Source organism: Equus quagga, chromosome 2 (assembly GCF_021613505.1).
Source record: "Equus quagga isolate Etosha38 chromosome 2, UCLA_HA_Equagga_1.0, whole genome shotgun sequence".
Lineage (NCBI taxonomy): Eukaryota > Metazoa > Chordata > Mammalia > Perissodactyla > Equidae > Equus > Equus quagga.
Window position 1 is genome coordinate 154,279,662 of NC_060268.1, and position 14,424 is coordinate 154,294,085.

Genomic DNA, 14,424 nt, shown 5'->3' on the forward strand with positions numbered 1-14,424 from the left:
CTTCCACCAGAGGCCTATTAGTTGGTTCCTGAATATCACAACCAGACATCATTGTGCCCTTTGTGTTTGCAAATACAATATTTAAGATGAAATAACCTTAAGCATACCATATTGTGGCATTCACAAAAGATCTTTCCGACCCACCAAAGGGCATTCCACTTTTTCTTTCCTTTTACTTCCTCCCTCCCTGCCTTCCCTCTTTCTTGTCAGACTATTTTTAGATAATTTTCTGGTGTTTTAGGTGAACTGATGAGGTTTCCAGAGCTTGCCTTGCTCCTCCATCATCTGAAGGTTGCTTCAAGGATGGCACACTGTTCTCCTAAGCTCAAGCACAGGGAGGCTGTAATTGCTTCTTCTCCTTAATTTATTTAGGTTGCTGCATAATTTGCTGTAGCTGAAATCCCTCAGTATTGCAATCTGGGAACAATATAAATGGTTGATGGCAGAGTGAGATTTTCAATTGTTGCTTCTCAGTGATTCACATAATGTGTTGTCATTAGTACTTTGATGTGACATATCATGGTTTCCAGGGCTTATTGGGCCATTTATAAATACCAAATGAAGGTGTTAGAGCTAGTATTGCAGTGTGGTTACTGCTTTAATTGCCTTCTCTGGGAGTGGTTGGCAGCATCTTCTCTGGAGGAAAATGAAATGTAATTTTTAGTTTGTCTTTAACTTTAACTATTTGCTGTCAACTCCTCTCAAGTGCTAGAATCACAGCTTTCCTTTTTTGTTTTTCTAATTTTCTAGTAACTTAATTTTTACAAAAAATATCTACTTTTCATACTTTAGTTATCATTTCTTGAATTGATTTCCAGATATCTGTAAAAATATTCAAATGTATATTATCTCACCACAGTTATGTTCAAGTTATTAACGATAATTACTGTGACTTACAAAATTTTCCATTTTACAAAGTGACTTTATAAATAATAATATCAGCTAGTATTTACTGAGTACTTACTATGTGGTATAAGATACATATGCATTGGCTCATTCAAACTTTTCCAACAATGCTCTGAGATGGACACTATTATTGTCTCCATTTTATGAGGAAAATTGATGTTTCTTGAGGTTTAGTAATCTCTCCAGGGACACAGAGCTAGTAAATGGTAGAGCTGGGTTTGAAACTCAGGTAAGTCTGATTCCAAAGCCGATAATTTTAAGCATGACATTCAAGTACTCCCCACTCCCAACCCTAGCACAGTTAGCCCCATTTTAGAGAGCAGGAAATGAAGACTCAAGCAACCTGAACGTTTCAGCGCTGCACTTCGAGCCTGCCTCTTCTGATTTCAGGTGCAGAGTTCTTTCTACTTCCTGAGGCAGCTTCCATCACGGTGAGCTGTTACAACTGCTAAAGTGTGTCACTGACATCCCATACACACCACTCAGGTTGATAAATAAGCAAAGAATGAAGACTGGTAGTAAAAATTCAGAGGGGCTTCTATTTAAAGCATAAGAAGCAAAAGAGCTGCCTGCCTAGTCAGATGGTGTGGGTGCAGACTCTGATCTGAGAAGCCAGGGTTTAGAGACACAGAGAGGGAAAGAAGCAAGTCATACCCAGTGGGCATGCAGCCCAGGCACTTCGGCCACTGACACGGAGCCAGCCTGAGTCCTGGTGATTGATCCTGCAGTCAACGTCCTTCTCTCAGCAGCTGCACGTTCCCACAAAGGAAGGCTGCACATGGAGAAGTCTTTGTCAAGGCCTCTAATGAGAGGATTGAGTTTCACATCACAGCTACCCCTAAACAGGTACACTCTGCTTCTTTCATCTTCCTGATGGCTCCCACGGGAAAGAAAAGAAAGAGAAAGGAAGCTATACCAAGAAACAGGTCACAAGCTGGTTTGGCTAGGTTTTGGACCTTCCCTGCCCCACCACTTCCAGATCTGCAGCTTTGAAATTCTTTCATTTTCACACACCCTGTGTGGCCACTGGACAACGACGGGAAAAGCTTGCCTAAGTAATTTTTCATAATCCATTTACCATGACTCTCTGGAAAATTAATGCCTTTGCACATGCTATTGCCTCTGGTTGGAGGATTCTCCCCAGACCCAAAACTCTTCTTCCTATGGCTAACTTGCCCTTCTTCTTCAAGATCCAGCTCAGGCAATGTCTCCTCCAGAAAGCCTTCCTTGGTGCTCCATGCTTGGCTTACCAGGCTGGCCTCTGTTCCTCTTTTCTCCTGTTGAAGCACTTCTGCCACAGTCCATGCTGACTCATCTGTCTCCCGTCCACACTGTAAGCTCCTGGAGGGCTAGCACAGTATCTAGCAAGTAGCACGAATGTAACAAGTATTTATGAATAAATGACTCATGAATGATAAATGAATCAGGGTGGGATAATATTTGTTTAACTATTTAAAGAACTTCTTTCAAAACACTCTATTTTTCTGAGATAGCCTTTATTTTTTTCAGATTATAAAGGCAATAATGCTGATTATAGCAATTTTACATATAAAAAAATCCACAAAAAAGAAAATAAAAACTATCTGTAATTGCACCCACTCAAAGAAAACCACTTTTAACATTTGTATGTAATTTCTATGTGTACACAAAATTGGAATCCTATTGTCATACCTAATTTTCTCAAGGATCATAATGATAACTTCTGAAGGTAGATAGAGGAGACATTTTTACTGCAATTTAAGTGATGAGAAAACTGGAACCCAAAGATACACATCTAATCAATGGCAGAACTAGGACTGGAACCCATGAATTTTGACATAGTCCCAGGCTCCTGCTGTTCCCATGAAGCCTCCTAATTAGGTGGTAGTCTTCTTGCAAGAAGAAATTCTGCATCAATCCAGCACATGGGACATGGGTTTGTAATTATATATTCTTCCTCAGGAAAGAGATAGATTTAAGCTGATCCTATGTCTATATCATGGCCGTGTAGTGCATAAGCGGCACTGTCTCACATTTCAAAGGGAAACAAGGATGGAGCACCTAGGATCTCAACCCTGTGATTGGCCAGCCAATGGAGCTAGGCAGGCACCATAAAGAGTCAGAGTTTCTTTCCAAGAGCAAAATGACATTTGAACAGTGGTGTCTTGCCTGAGAGCACATTGCTATGGAAACCACAGCCATGGGTTCAATCCCATCATAGATTAGTGAGTTGCACTTCAGTCCATGACCACTGACTGTATTCAAGAACAATGTACACAGCAGGTGTTCAATAAGTGTGCACTGGGCTGAATTGAATGTTTACTATTATTCACCAGAGACAGTGGGCAAAAGAGAATGCTGATAGCAAATATAAATGTCCCCACCACTAAGCCAAGTATAGAAAGAATAATTGAATGTGCACTAGTTTTCTATTTTATTCTAAATAGAGGACTAAATTGTAATCCCCAAATGCAAACACGCACAGATTGTTAGCTGTTTAGATAAGGAAACCATATCTTATTTAGCTGCATGTCCCCAGAATACCTAGCACAGAGAGAGACACATTTGAAGTGTCAGTGTTTGTTGAATTGAATTATATTTGCTAGGCTGGCGTGGGAGTCAAGAAGATGTTGACTAGTAATTCACCATTCCTTTCCCTGAAAGCTCTGTAAATCAAGCTCTTAAAAAAAGAAGCAAGCTAAATTCCAAAACCATCTCTTAGGAGAAATGCCCATGGCTGGTGGGGTCTGGACTATGTCCACTGAATGTGCAGGTCTCTTCTGCACAAACATTGCTTACTCCCAGGGGAGCCCATGACTGGCTGACTGACTATGGAGCCTCACACGTTCCATCTTTCCCAATGGCAGGGGGGTCAGAGGAAAGGGGTGGGAGTCGAGTGATGAAGCACTGCTGAACTAAATGTTCTCCTCTTCCCAGGAGAAGGAAAATATCACAGCAGGAGGACTGTTGGCACTTTTCTAGAGGAACAACAATAAAGCACATGGGATATAGTTGAAAATGATCTTTCTGAAGACAAGTTTCTTTTTTAAAGGGCCACTCTCATATTCTCTCTTACCTTCGATTGGAATGATACTATTGGAATGGCCTTGTCAGAGCTGGGTTGGAATCCTACAAACTGGGATCAAAGTTGACTGGATGGGTGGTGAGGTAATATGAGATACAGTTGAGGAGCCATTAGGCCAAGAGCCTCACTTTTTCTGAATTTATCCTAGAGCAATAACAAAAACAAACAGTATTTGCTAATAAGAACCTTTCCTGAAATGTACTGAGCTGGGTTTGAAGGAATTGGAATCGAAAATACTGATTTTTCTGGGAGGCAACCAAAACACAACTCACTAATCCCCTAAGCTCTTAACAAACTCTCTTGAAGATTTAATCATAATGTAAAATCCACAAGTTTTTATTGGCAGTGTACGGTTATCAACTGCACAGCTCTCTGAAGTGGCAACCAATACAATTCCCAGGTCTGTCTCCATTACACATTCCAGAGGCCTGCTGGCAAGGGCTGTCAGGTTGGTGCCGTGGTCCAGACTAGTAAATTCTTTCCAGGGGAGACTTAGGGCACACTCTTCCAGCTGCCAAATTCTCTGCTTATAAGGTGCAGAATTTATTAGTGCAAAGAAAGATAAAAAGAAAGCCTGCTACCTTTTTAAGTGCTTTTACGTACAGTTTCTTTATTAGAGTTTGGTGTTTCCAGAAATACAGCTGCCCAGCTCATCTGAGCCTTTGTGCTAAATCAATGGGACTTATTTTAGCTTCCTATGAACTTCTGTGAGCTCTGCTGCCACCACGTATCAACCGAGGTCTCTTGTGCCATGCTTTCAAAAGAAGTCACCCACAGCAACTCTCATTTGGGGAGAACAAAACCATAAGGACCTGTGTCTTTAACCTACATATGGCCAGCAAAGGTACACAGAGAGTTGATGTGGAATACAGGTTTGTCCAACTCTGGAAATCAAGCCTGTCTAGTCACCCAAAGACCACCTTTTCCTAGCTGAGGTTTTCTTCTCTCCAGTTCCTTAAGGTGCCCGTTTCCATCTCCAGACATTAGTCTGAGGCAAATACTGGTCTCAGACCACAGCACAGACATCAAAGAGAATACTGCATGAAATAGTGTGGCACAGCGAAGAGAAAATAGGATTAGAACTGAAAAACTCTGAGAGTTCCAGCTGTCACTGCTTGAACGACCTTGGATAAGTCACTTAATAACTTCATACAACCCTAGTTTTTCTTCAGCAAAATAAGTATAAATAGTCCTACTTATCTCACCAGACTCCCTTTAGAGCAATTATGACAAAGCACAATTATCTGGTTTATATGTTTATTTTCCATTTCTCAGGGTGCGTCATTAGATTATAGGCTCCAAGAGCTCAGGGACCCTGTCTTTTTGGGTCCTCACAGGGGCCCATTGCCAGGGATAGTGATCAGCACATAGCACATGATCAAGAGGGGTGAATGGGATTGGAAGGAGTGAGGGAAGGAATTAAGGAAAGAAGGAAAAAAGGAAGGAAGGGAGGACAGAGGGAAGGGAGCACAAAATGTTTGAAGCACTATTGAGGTACTGTGTATGAAAGTGGTCTGTAACTTATTAAGCGTTATCCACGTCATTGCAACAGTTATAACTATCTGATGCATTAATTATAGTGGGGTGACCTTTTAAAAATGTAAGTTAGATCATGTCACTTGCCTGCATAAAACCCTTCATTGGTTTCTCATCCCACATACAATAAAAGTCAAACTCCTTTTAGCTTACAAAGCGCTACATGATCTGACCCCTGACGGCCTCGTGTCCAGCCGGACTCCCCTTTCCTGGCCAGGTCCCCATCACTCCAGTGTTCTAGTGTTTCCTCCAACGTGCCAAGTCTATTCCTGCTTTGGAGTCTTTGTGCTAGCCCCTTCCCCTGCATGAAAGCTCTTCTGCAAAATCCCCACAGCTGGCTCCTTCTTGTCATCGCGCTCTTGACCTAAATGTCACCTTCTCAGAAGCCTTCCTTGTATGCACACTCTAAAGGAGCCCTCACTGACTCCGTTACAGCACTCTATTATTTATTTATTCGTTTATCTAGTACTAGTCTCTTCCCCACTGCCTGATGGTTAATGAGTACTTTTGTGTGACATTATATTTATTTAAGGCTTACATTTCATAGATACTTTTCTAATTATAATTTTGTTTTATCTCCACAAGTTTATAAGCTCAAAACAAACAACCAAATAAAAATCCCTGTGGTTCCAAACTGAAAACTCCCTCTTCACTGTACACCAGCTCCACACACACTTTGAGAGAGGTCTCCTGGCCCTGTGAATAAAAGCAACTGGGCCAGTCAGTTTTAAATTTGTGATTTAATTGGACTTATGTACACGTAATCAGTGATGGCAACAATAACTCAGTACTCTAACCTGGAGGGATTCTTTTGAGACATAGAAATGGTGCCGTTGAGTGCCAAGCTGTTCTCTGTCCTGAGCTTGGAGGCCTCCTGGCTCAGGGCTGGGGCTGGGGGTGAGAGGATGGGGGTGGAAATAGGCAGAGGCAGGACTCAGTGGTTCCATCTGGGTTTGTTTACTATGGACCCTAGGGCAGCAGTAATTCTGTAGGAAGAGCACTGGATCAGGGCACTGGGACAGGTCTGAGGGCTGCCCTACGTACCCACTTTCCCCCACCCCAGGCTATCAGTCCCTCTGTTACATGAGGTGTAAACTGTAATGTAACACATTGAGGTGGAACTGACCATCTTGAAGGGGAATCCCAGCTCTGACATTCTAGGAGTTAATGAAAGGAGTCTGACCCTTTTATCTTAAAAAGTCTATGAAAAGGATAACTCACGTAATATTTCTGATAAGCGCAACTTTTCTGGACTAAGTGGGATTACTTTGATGGGTCAATAAAGTCACTGGACAAACCCAGATGGAACCACTGAGTCCTGAGAATTTGCCATTCTTCTTTAGCCTTTGCCTTCCTTTGCTTGCTGAGAAAAGTTGGTGCTCTGGGCAAATCCCCTTGTCAGACAGGGATCAACATCTAACTGTAAGTGCACTTTAGCCACTCCCCAAGAGATGGGTTCCTACTATATCTGATCTTGGCCAACAGTCTCCCATCTGCTTTCAACATGTTGCATCTGACGTTAACTAACCTCTCCTACTGGCATTAAAAGAAAACAATCTGGAAAAATTCACTCTCAAGCAGAGTTCAAACAGGCCACAAATAGATGTGGAATCTCAATTGCAGAAGGTTTGTTAAAATAGTAGTAATAAGTAAATATATAAATGTATATATATGTATATGCATACATGTATATGTGCATATGTAGGGGGGTGTGTGTGTGTATGTGTAGTGAAACCAAAAATCTGTGAAGTGGGCCAAGAAAACAAAGAAAAGAAAGCTTCTGTCCAATTTATCAAATTAACTGATAACAGAAGAAGGATAAAAATTCTCCCAGTGTGGAACAAGGCATGATCAAAAGAACTGACTGACATGCAAAAGGAGTCGGGAATCTTATTTCACACTTACTGGTAATGGGTTGAAATTCTGGTCCACAAGGTGATTGTATCCATGGTCAAAAAATGAGTGCCGTATCACGACATCAATGCCCTGATTGGCCAGCATTCCTAGAGTGTTCAACCATCTAAAAAGCAGGGGGAAAAGCTACATCAATACATTTTTTAAATGGCATAGAACAAGCTCTACAGAGATCGGCTAAGGTACACACATACACACCAACCCCCTCATCCCTACTTTAAAGGAGACTATTTTAAGCTTTGAATACACAGCTGGAAGAGATTTTAGAGATGATCAAATCCAACCTCTTCATTTTATAGGAAAAGAAGCAGAGGTCTAGGGGAGTAAAATGAGTTGCCCGTGGTCATAAAATAGCTTGTTGCTAATGACTTATCTCTTAAAATGAACACTCTAGCCACATGTAAGCCTAATTATCACCCCCTCTGGCCACAGGACACGCAATCACAGGAGCACATACACTGTACTTTCCATCATTCAAACTCCCCTGCTTGCACCTATCACTGTACGTGTACCTTCCACGTGACTCTAACTCACATACTCCTATACCCTAAGCAAGAGTGGTCAGTCATTTGCATCCCTCCTATATTACTGTCAGCAGTTGATACAATAATAATTTTCCTTGACATTATAACTGACTATATCAGGATTCAAGTATGCTACCATCACACACATCACAATGGAGGACCTGCATTGCTCACACACTTATTGCATACCCCACTAGGCCAAACATCCACTTTCCAGGGCATGCTATCCCTCAAAAATTACTGCCCTCTTAGTTCTTCCAACATCCACTGCTAACTCTGCCTTCATTATTTACACTTTCAATTCATTCATTCATTCATTCATGCATGCATGAATTCATTTACTTTTCTCTCTTTTTATTCCTACTTCTGAAATTTAGGGAAACTTCTAATTGTAATAATATATATGTAAGAAATGTGACTGAGAGCTTCTGTCTTCTGAGTATAAAAGATAAGGCATTTCACAGTCTTTCCTAAGCATATGTCTGGCTTTATCTGTCACCTCTTCTCTCACCCAAAATTCCAACCCTCAGCCTCTAAGCCACATAAAGCTACTTTGGGCCGCACGAATACACTGTGTTTTCACATACCTACCTGAATCTTCACACATGTTTTAACTCCTGCTTAGAATTCCCTTCCTCTCTTTTTCTAACCGACATCATTTGGCAAATTTCTTCCCATCTGTTAATCTCCAAGTAAAGTATCATCTCCTTCTAAACTCTGCTGCCAACAGAGGTAACTTCCTCCTCTGTACTTCCCCAGAACTCTTGTTCACACCCTCTGCCAGCCCACTAAATGAGAATTACTTATTTCTCCAATGTTCCCTGAGTTGGTTATGAGCTCATCGAGAACAGACACAATATTTTAGCTTTGTACCCAAAACACCCATCATAGTTCCTAGCACACGATAGGGGCTCAAAACTCTTTGTTAGACTGAAACTGATCTGGATAAAATTAGATTCTAGGAACTTTGAGAATCACCATTCAGCTTGCAAGGGACAAATTACGCACAGTTGTGATTTGCCAAATCTGAAACCATATGGAGCTCCAAGCCAGTGACTTAAGAATTAAGTTTTTTCTTACCAGGATAAAGAGCATTGCTAATTTTTATATTATGAATGAATATTATTAATATTTTCAAATCTTTCTCATATTCACAATTATATTTTATTCTCATAAAAACTAATAGAGTTACAAAAACAAAACAAACCAAAGCAAAACACAAAAATGAAAGTTTTAAATCAAAAAGAAAATCTGACAATAATATAATAGAACCTTGTTTGTTGTTGTTGTTCAGATTGGGACAGTGCGACCCAGGGAATTTGAAATTACTTTTGGAATATCACCTGGCTAAGCTGCTTGTTTTTATCATTTGTGTTAATTTAGCAACCTGTGAAATCAGGATAACAGTTAGCTTTTCCTTTAGCCATTGAGACACAAGATTAAATGTCCTGGAGAAGAACTACAACGTGAATTCTGGGCTGATGCCTCCTAAACCAGTGCTCTTCCCACTGAAATAGCACAAATACAACAGGGTCTATATCTAACAAGTATTTATCTACAAAAACAAGTATGTCTTATTCACTCTTCTATTCCTAGGCTTGTTGAATCAATGAAGAAACAAAATGATGAGTAAATACATAATCACATAAATGTGAGTCCCTACACCTAGCAGTATCTGGATATCAACACAAGACCATATTTTGGTATTTTTATATGTGAAAAGCTCCCATTTGTTCATTCATTCATTATTCATTCAACAACATTAATTAATCAACTGTAAATGCCAGGCCTTGTTCTCAGCATCGAGGATAGATACAAAAATGCTTGTGAGACCAGGTAAGTCACTTGTAAAACAGTGGGTATGTAAATACCTGTTTATACACATTTATACAAATGGTATCAAATTCCTACTTTTGACCTCTACAGAGCCTAACACAGTGAACTCCAAAGAATATATACTCAACAAATAAATGTTAATTAGTAAATCTGGGGTTTTTTTGCTAGTATATAGGGAGGTTTTTGAAGGAATTCTAAGGTGAGAGGAAAGACTATGCATCCTCCTCTCCAAACTGACATCCTAGATGAGCAATCAGGGTCTGGAGCATTCAAAACTGACTATGGCCAGAACCTCTGCTTCCCTAGGGCTTTTCAGAGGGGAATGGTTAGTACTGAAATTATCTTCATCTTCTAACAATAATAGTAAGTCCTCTGAGAGGGGGAAATAAACGGTGTTCCAACTCTCCCTTTATGCTCAAGTAGAGAAAAGTGGCAAGATGACTGGAATATCCCACCAAGGATGTTACTGCAGCCATAATTTTCCATTCCACAAAAATTTATTGAATACCTACTATATGGCAGCACTGGTAGGTGCTGGAGACACAGTGGTATGCCAAGGGTGGATCTGTAGTGCATTAAAGAATCTCAAAGCCCTAATTAGGAAAAATACCCTTGAATACTTGGCAGCAAAGAATTCTGATTTGTCTGTGTATGTGTCGTAAGCTCATAGTTATGCCATATGTTGGAACAAAAAGCTGAAAAATGCCTTCTTTCTAATTCCTTTCTAGGCTTCTGGAGCTTCTTAGGATGCTTTACTTTTTTTTTTTTCCAGGAAGCAATTTATGCCCCTTGGAAAACTGGACTCAAAGGGCACATTACTGGGTGCCATCAGTGAAGTTGAGAGCAAATGGGTGATAAAGAGGTAAGACAGAAGACCAGAAGCAGAATGAGTTAGTTTTCATTTGATCTGTGTCAACCAAGCATTGGATATCTGAACTAAAACCAAAATCTAAACAACTATGTTAATTTGTGTTCCCACAGTGACTCCAGAGACCTATGGATATTTGCCTGATGCTCATGAAAAGACAGGTCTCTCTCTAGCTCCCTCTGTGAAGGTCTGTGGTATTTTTCATTTCATTTCACTTCATTCCCCAAAGGGAAGAATGCTCATGAAAACACTCAGTACAACTGAGCTGCTTGCTGGGCCCTGCAGCAGAGTCCTTGTGTGATGGCTGAGCAAAAGCCATTCCTCTGCTGATTCCAAGGGGCCCCTGGCAGTACTGACTGCCACTGGCTTCTCACCTTTGCCCCAGAGCTCACAGTAAGGAGTGTGTTTTTGAAAGAGGACTCTCAGCAACACTGTATCAAATGCTGATTCACTTCATTTCACCCATTTGGCCCATGCTCATTGAACAACTGCTCTGTGCCACTCCTTGTTAGGTGCTGAGGACACAGGGAGGGAAGACCCAAGGTATTGTCATATATTACATTGACTCATTATCTTCATCTGCATTTGCCAGGATTCCATCTGTAAAGACAATCTACTTGCCTGGCTTGATTTGTTCTTCACAAATATATTGAAGAGGCTGCCTTAGGTAGGGGAATTACATCTGTATAATTAGGAACAGCTGTTACAAGTGAGACACATAGCGGAGGGCAGAGCCGCAGTACCTAGGAGGACCTTACTCAGCCAAAAAGCCAGGGCCACAGGACTAGACTGGACCAGGAACAGGTAACTTGGTTAGTCCATGGTCCTGAGAGGTTTGTCCCTGCCACCTGCCACTGGCAGGCCAGTTACAGGCCCTTATGCTTCTGGCTTAAGTCACTCTCCAGAAGACTGCAGTAGCCTCAATCCATTTTCCCATCTCTTGCCTCTCCAAACTCTTGTGCATACCATTCCCAAAGCCAACATGTTTTTTTTTTTCCTGGAGGAAGGTTAGCCTTGAGCTAACATCTGCTGCCAATCCTCTTTTTGCTGAGGAAGATTGGCCCTGAGCTAACATCCATGACCATCTTTCTCTATTTTATATGTGGGACGCCCGCCACAGAGTGGCTTGATGAGCGGTGCTAGGTCCATGCCCGGGATCCGACCCCGCCAACTCTGGGCCACCAAAGCAGAGGGCACGAACTTAACCACTACACCACCAGGCTGGCCCCTAAAAGCCAACATTTTAAAAGACAGGTCAGATGGTGTCTCTCTCCTTCTCCAAAATCATCAATGGCTTGCCACTGAGGATAGAACAAGGCCTCATTTCCTCTGGCTCGTTTTTCAGGCCTTCCATTATTTGGTGATAAACCCCCTCCCTAGTTTCAGCTCTTACCACATCCATGCAGATGCCAAGGCTCTTGTCATACCAATCGTTTCTCCCACCCTGTGCCTTTGCCCATGATGTTCCTCCAGACCAGAATGCTCCCCTCTACCATCACCACTATAGAAATTAGAGTAATCTTTCTATGTCCCACTCAAATACTGCTTCCTCCATGAAGCCCTTCCTGAGTCTCTCAGTCAGAGAAACGCTTGATTCCTTTGCATATCTACCACTTCCCTTTTGTGGACAGACCATGTGAAGCAGAAAGAGAGATGGTCTAATGTAGTGACAAAGAGGCTGGACTCTGGAGCAGATTACCTGGGCTTGAGTCCAAGCTCTCACATCTACTCACTGGGTTGTTATAAAATAATAGTATCTACCCCACTGGTTGTTAAATTATTAAACATATATAGAACACTTCAGAAAGTACTTGGCACATGGTAAGCACCATATAGTTAAAATTATTATTATTAAAGCACTTATCTCCTACAGCTTGACTTATCTCCTATCTCCATTCCTCCAATCACAAGTCTCGGGGGGCTAAAACCTTGTCTTCCTCTTATCTATCTCCCAGGACTCTGGTGAAAATTAGATGAGAAAAATGCATGTTTTCTGCACTATGCTTTGCACTGTAGACATTAAATAAAAGTCTTACCACTATCATGATTACTACCGCTACTACTACTACTACCGCTACTGCTGCTGCTGCTGCTGCTGTTACTACTATTTGCTCTGATGCCTGTGCCGGACATCATAGTATCTAGAGTAGTCACTAATCACTGTCTGTGGAATGGTTAAACACATTCACAAAGAATAGATGAAGAACTTTCAACGGGAAATGAGTTGTGTCCCCTCCAGCAAGCAGAATAAGGAGCAGTGCCACAGTTCGCTGTCCTTCTTCCCTCAAATCCCCGGGAGTGAAACTACAAGTCTTACTCACAGGAATCCTGCAGCATAGGAATCTGATAGATTGTTTGTGCCTCCAGCCGAGGTGGTCACCACGCCTTCAAGCCAAATCTTCTTTCCTGGGGTGTATGTATTAACCACCTGTCACAAAATAAAAGCAGAAGGGGATAATGAGATTTTTAAAAGCTGTTCCCAAATGAGAAAGACACACATTCCCTTAAGGAAGTTCCCAATCTTCTGCTCACAGATGGTCATGATCTGTGCTTTTTCCATGATGATTCACCCAGTATAGTGAGCTGGTACACACACAAAAGCATTAACATTGACGTAGTCCATTTGGGAAGTAATAACAAGGAGTAGGAATGAGGAATTGGGAGACCCAATTAGGGAATAAGGGAAAACCAGTACAAGGATGTATTTTCAAGTTGGCAACCACTGCCAACAACTTGTACTCAATCTCACAGGGCAAGAGCCTTATGAACTGCATCTCAGAAATGTCCCCCAGGGGATACAAGGGGAAGCATTTATCTCTTGGCTCCTATCCTCCAAAGGTAAAGAGTAGCATTGTGACTGCTAACCTCCCCCAACCCAGTACACCATTTCAATGTGCAGGCATGAGTGTTGAGCAGGTTTCCTGAGCTCCACACCTCTGCCTTAGAGAAGTCCCAGAGCAGGAAATGAGAGGCAAGCTCCCACTGCATAACTCTAACACCAAGCTGGTTGCAGCCAGTGTACCTACCTAGCTCTGGTGTCTGTAGAGATGGAAAGTATAGGAGGTAGGACTGAGAGGATGCTGGCTATGCATAAAAGGGGTTGGATAAAGACAATAATGTATTTAGGTCCTATAGCCCACCAATTCCTCTCCTAGACATACAGACCAAAGGAATTCTTCCTCAGGCCTCTAAGGAGACAAGAATGAGGATGTCACTAGGTCACTGTTTGAGACATGTTTCCATTGCTAGAGGATTGGAAAAGTAAAATGTGGTGGACACATATCATAAAAACTTATGCAGTAGTTAGAGCAATAGATTCAACGTAAATCCGGCAACATGAATGGGCTTTAAAGATTTAGTGGTGAGTTTAAGAAAAAATAGCAACAGAATGAGATTTCTGTCACTATATTATGTATGTAATTACTCATTCACACCCAATCACACTAAATAGTACATAGACATACATACTCTTAAGGACACATATTCAATACATAAGGAATGCATGTATAAGAGGGAAGTGAACGTGAGTGGGGTTTAGAGATCAAGATGAAAATTTAAACAAAAGCAGGGCTTTGCATGAACTGATGATAACAGTTTGCTGTAGTTGAAGAGTATGATTTTAATTTAATTCTCTGCACCTCAGGTCCAAAAAAAGAAAAAAAAGTATATGCAGATGCAGCATAAATGCCAAAACTCTCCTTTTCACAAGCCCATAGGCAGACATCAGCAAATAATCATATTCCTCTTTTCATCTCTCCCTAGGTATGTCTCCCTGC

The 14,424-nt window shown here is 41.5% G+C and overlaps 1 protein-coding gene across 1 annotated transcript in view; it reads right to left on the bottom strand.

Moving 5' to 3' along the window:
* The window catches only part of HPSE2 (heparanase 2 (inactive)), a 603,312-nt gene that overhangs the window by 127,374 nt on the left and 461,514 nt on the right, over nt 1–14,424 (bottom strand). The window contains exons 8-9 of the mRNA XM_046654138.1: nt 12,970–13,076; nt 7,412–7,526 (exon numbers count right to left, since the gene is read on the bottom strand). Coding sequence (XP_046510094.1) covers nt 7,412–7,526; nt 12,970–13,076 — 222 coding nt within the window. The remainder of the gene's footprint in view (nt 1–7,411; nt 7,527–12,969; nt 13,077–14,424) is intronic.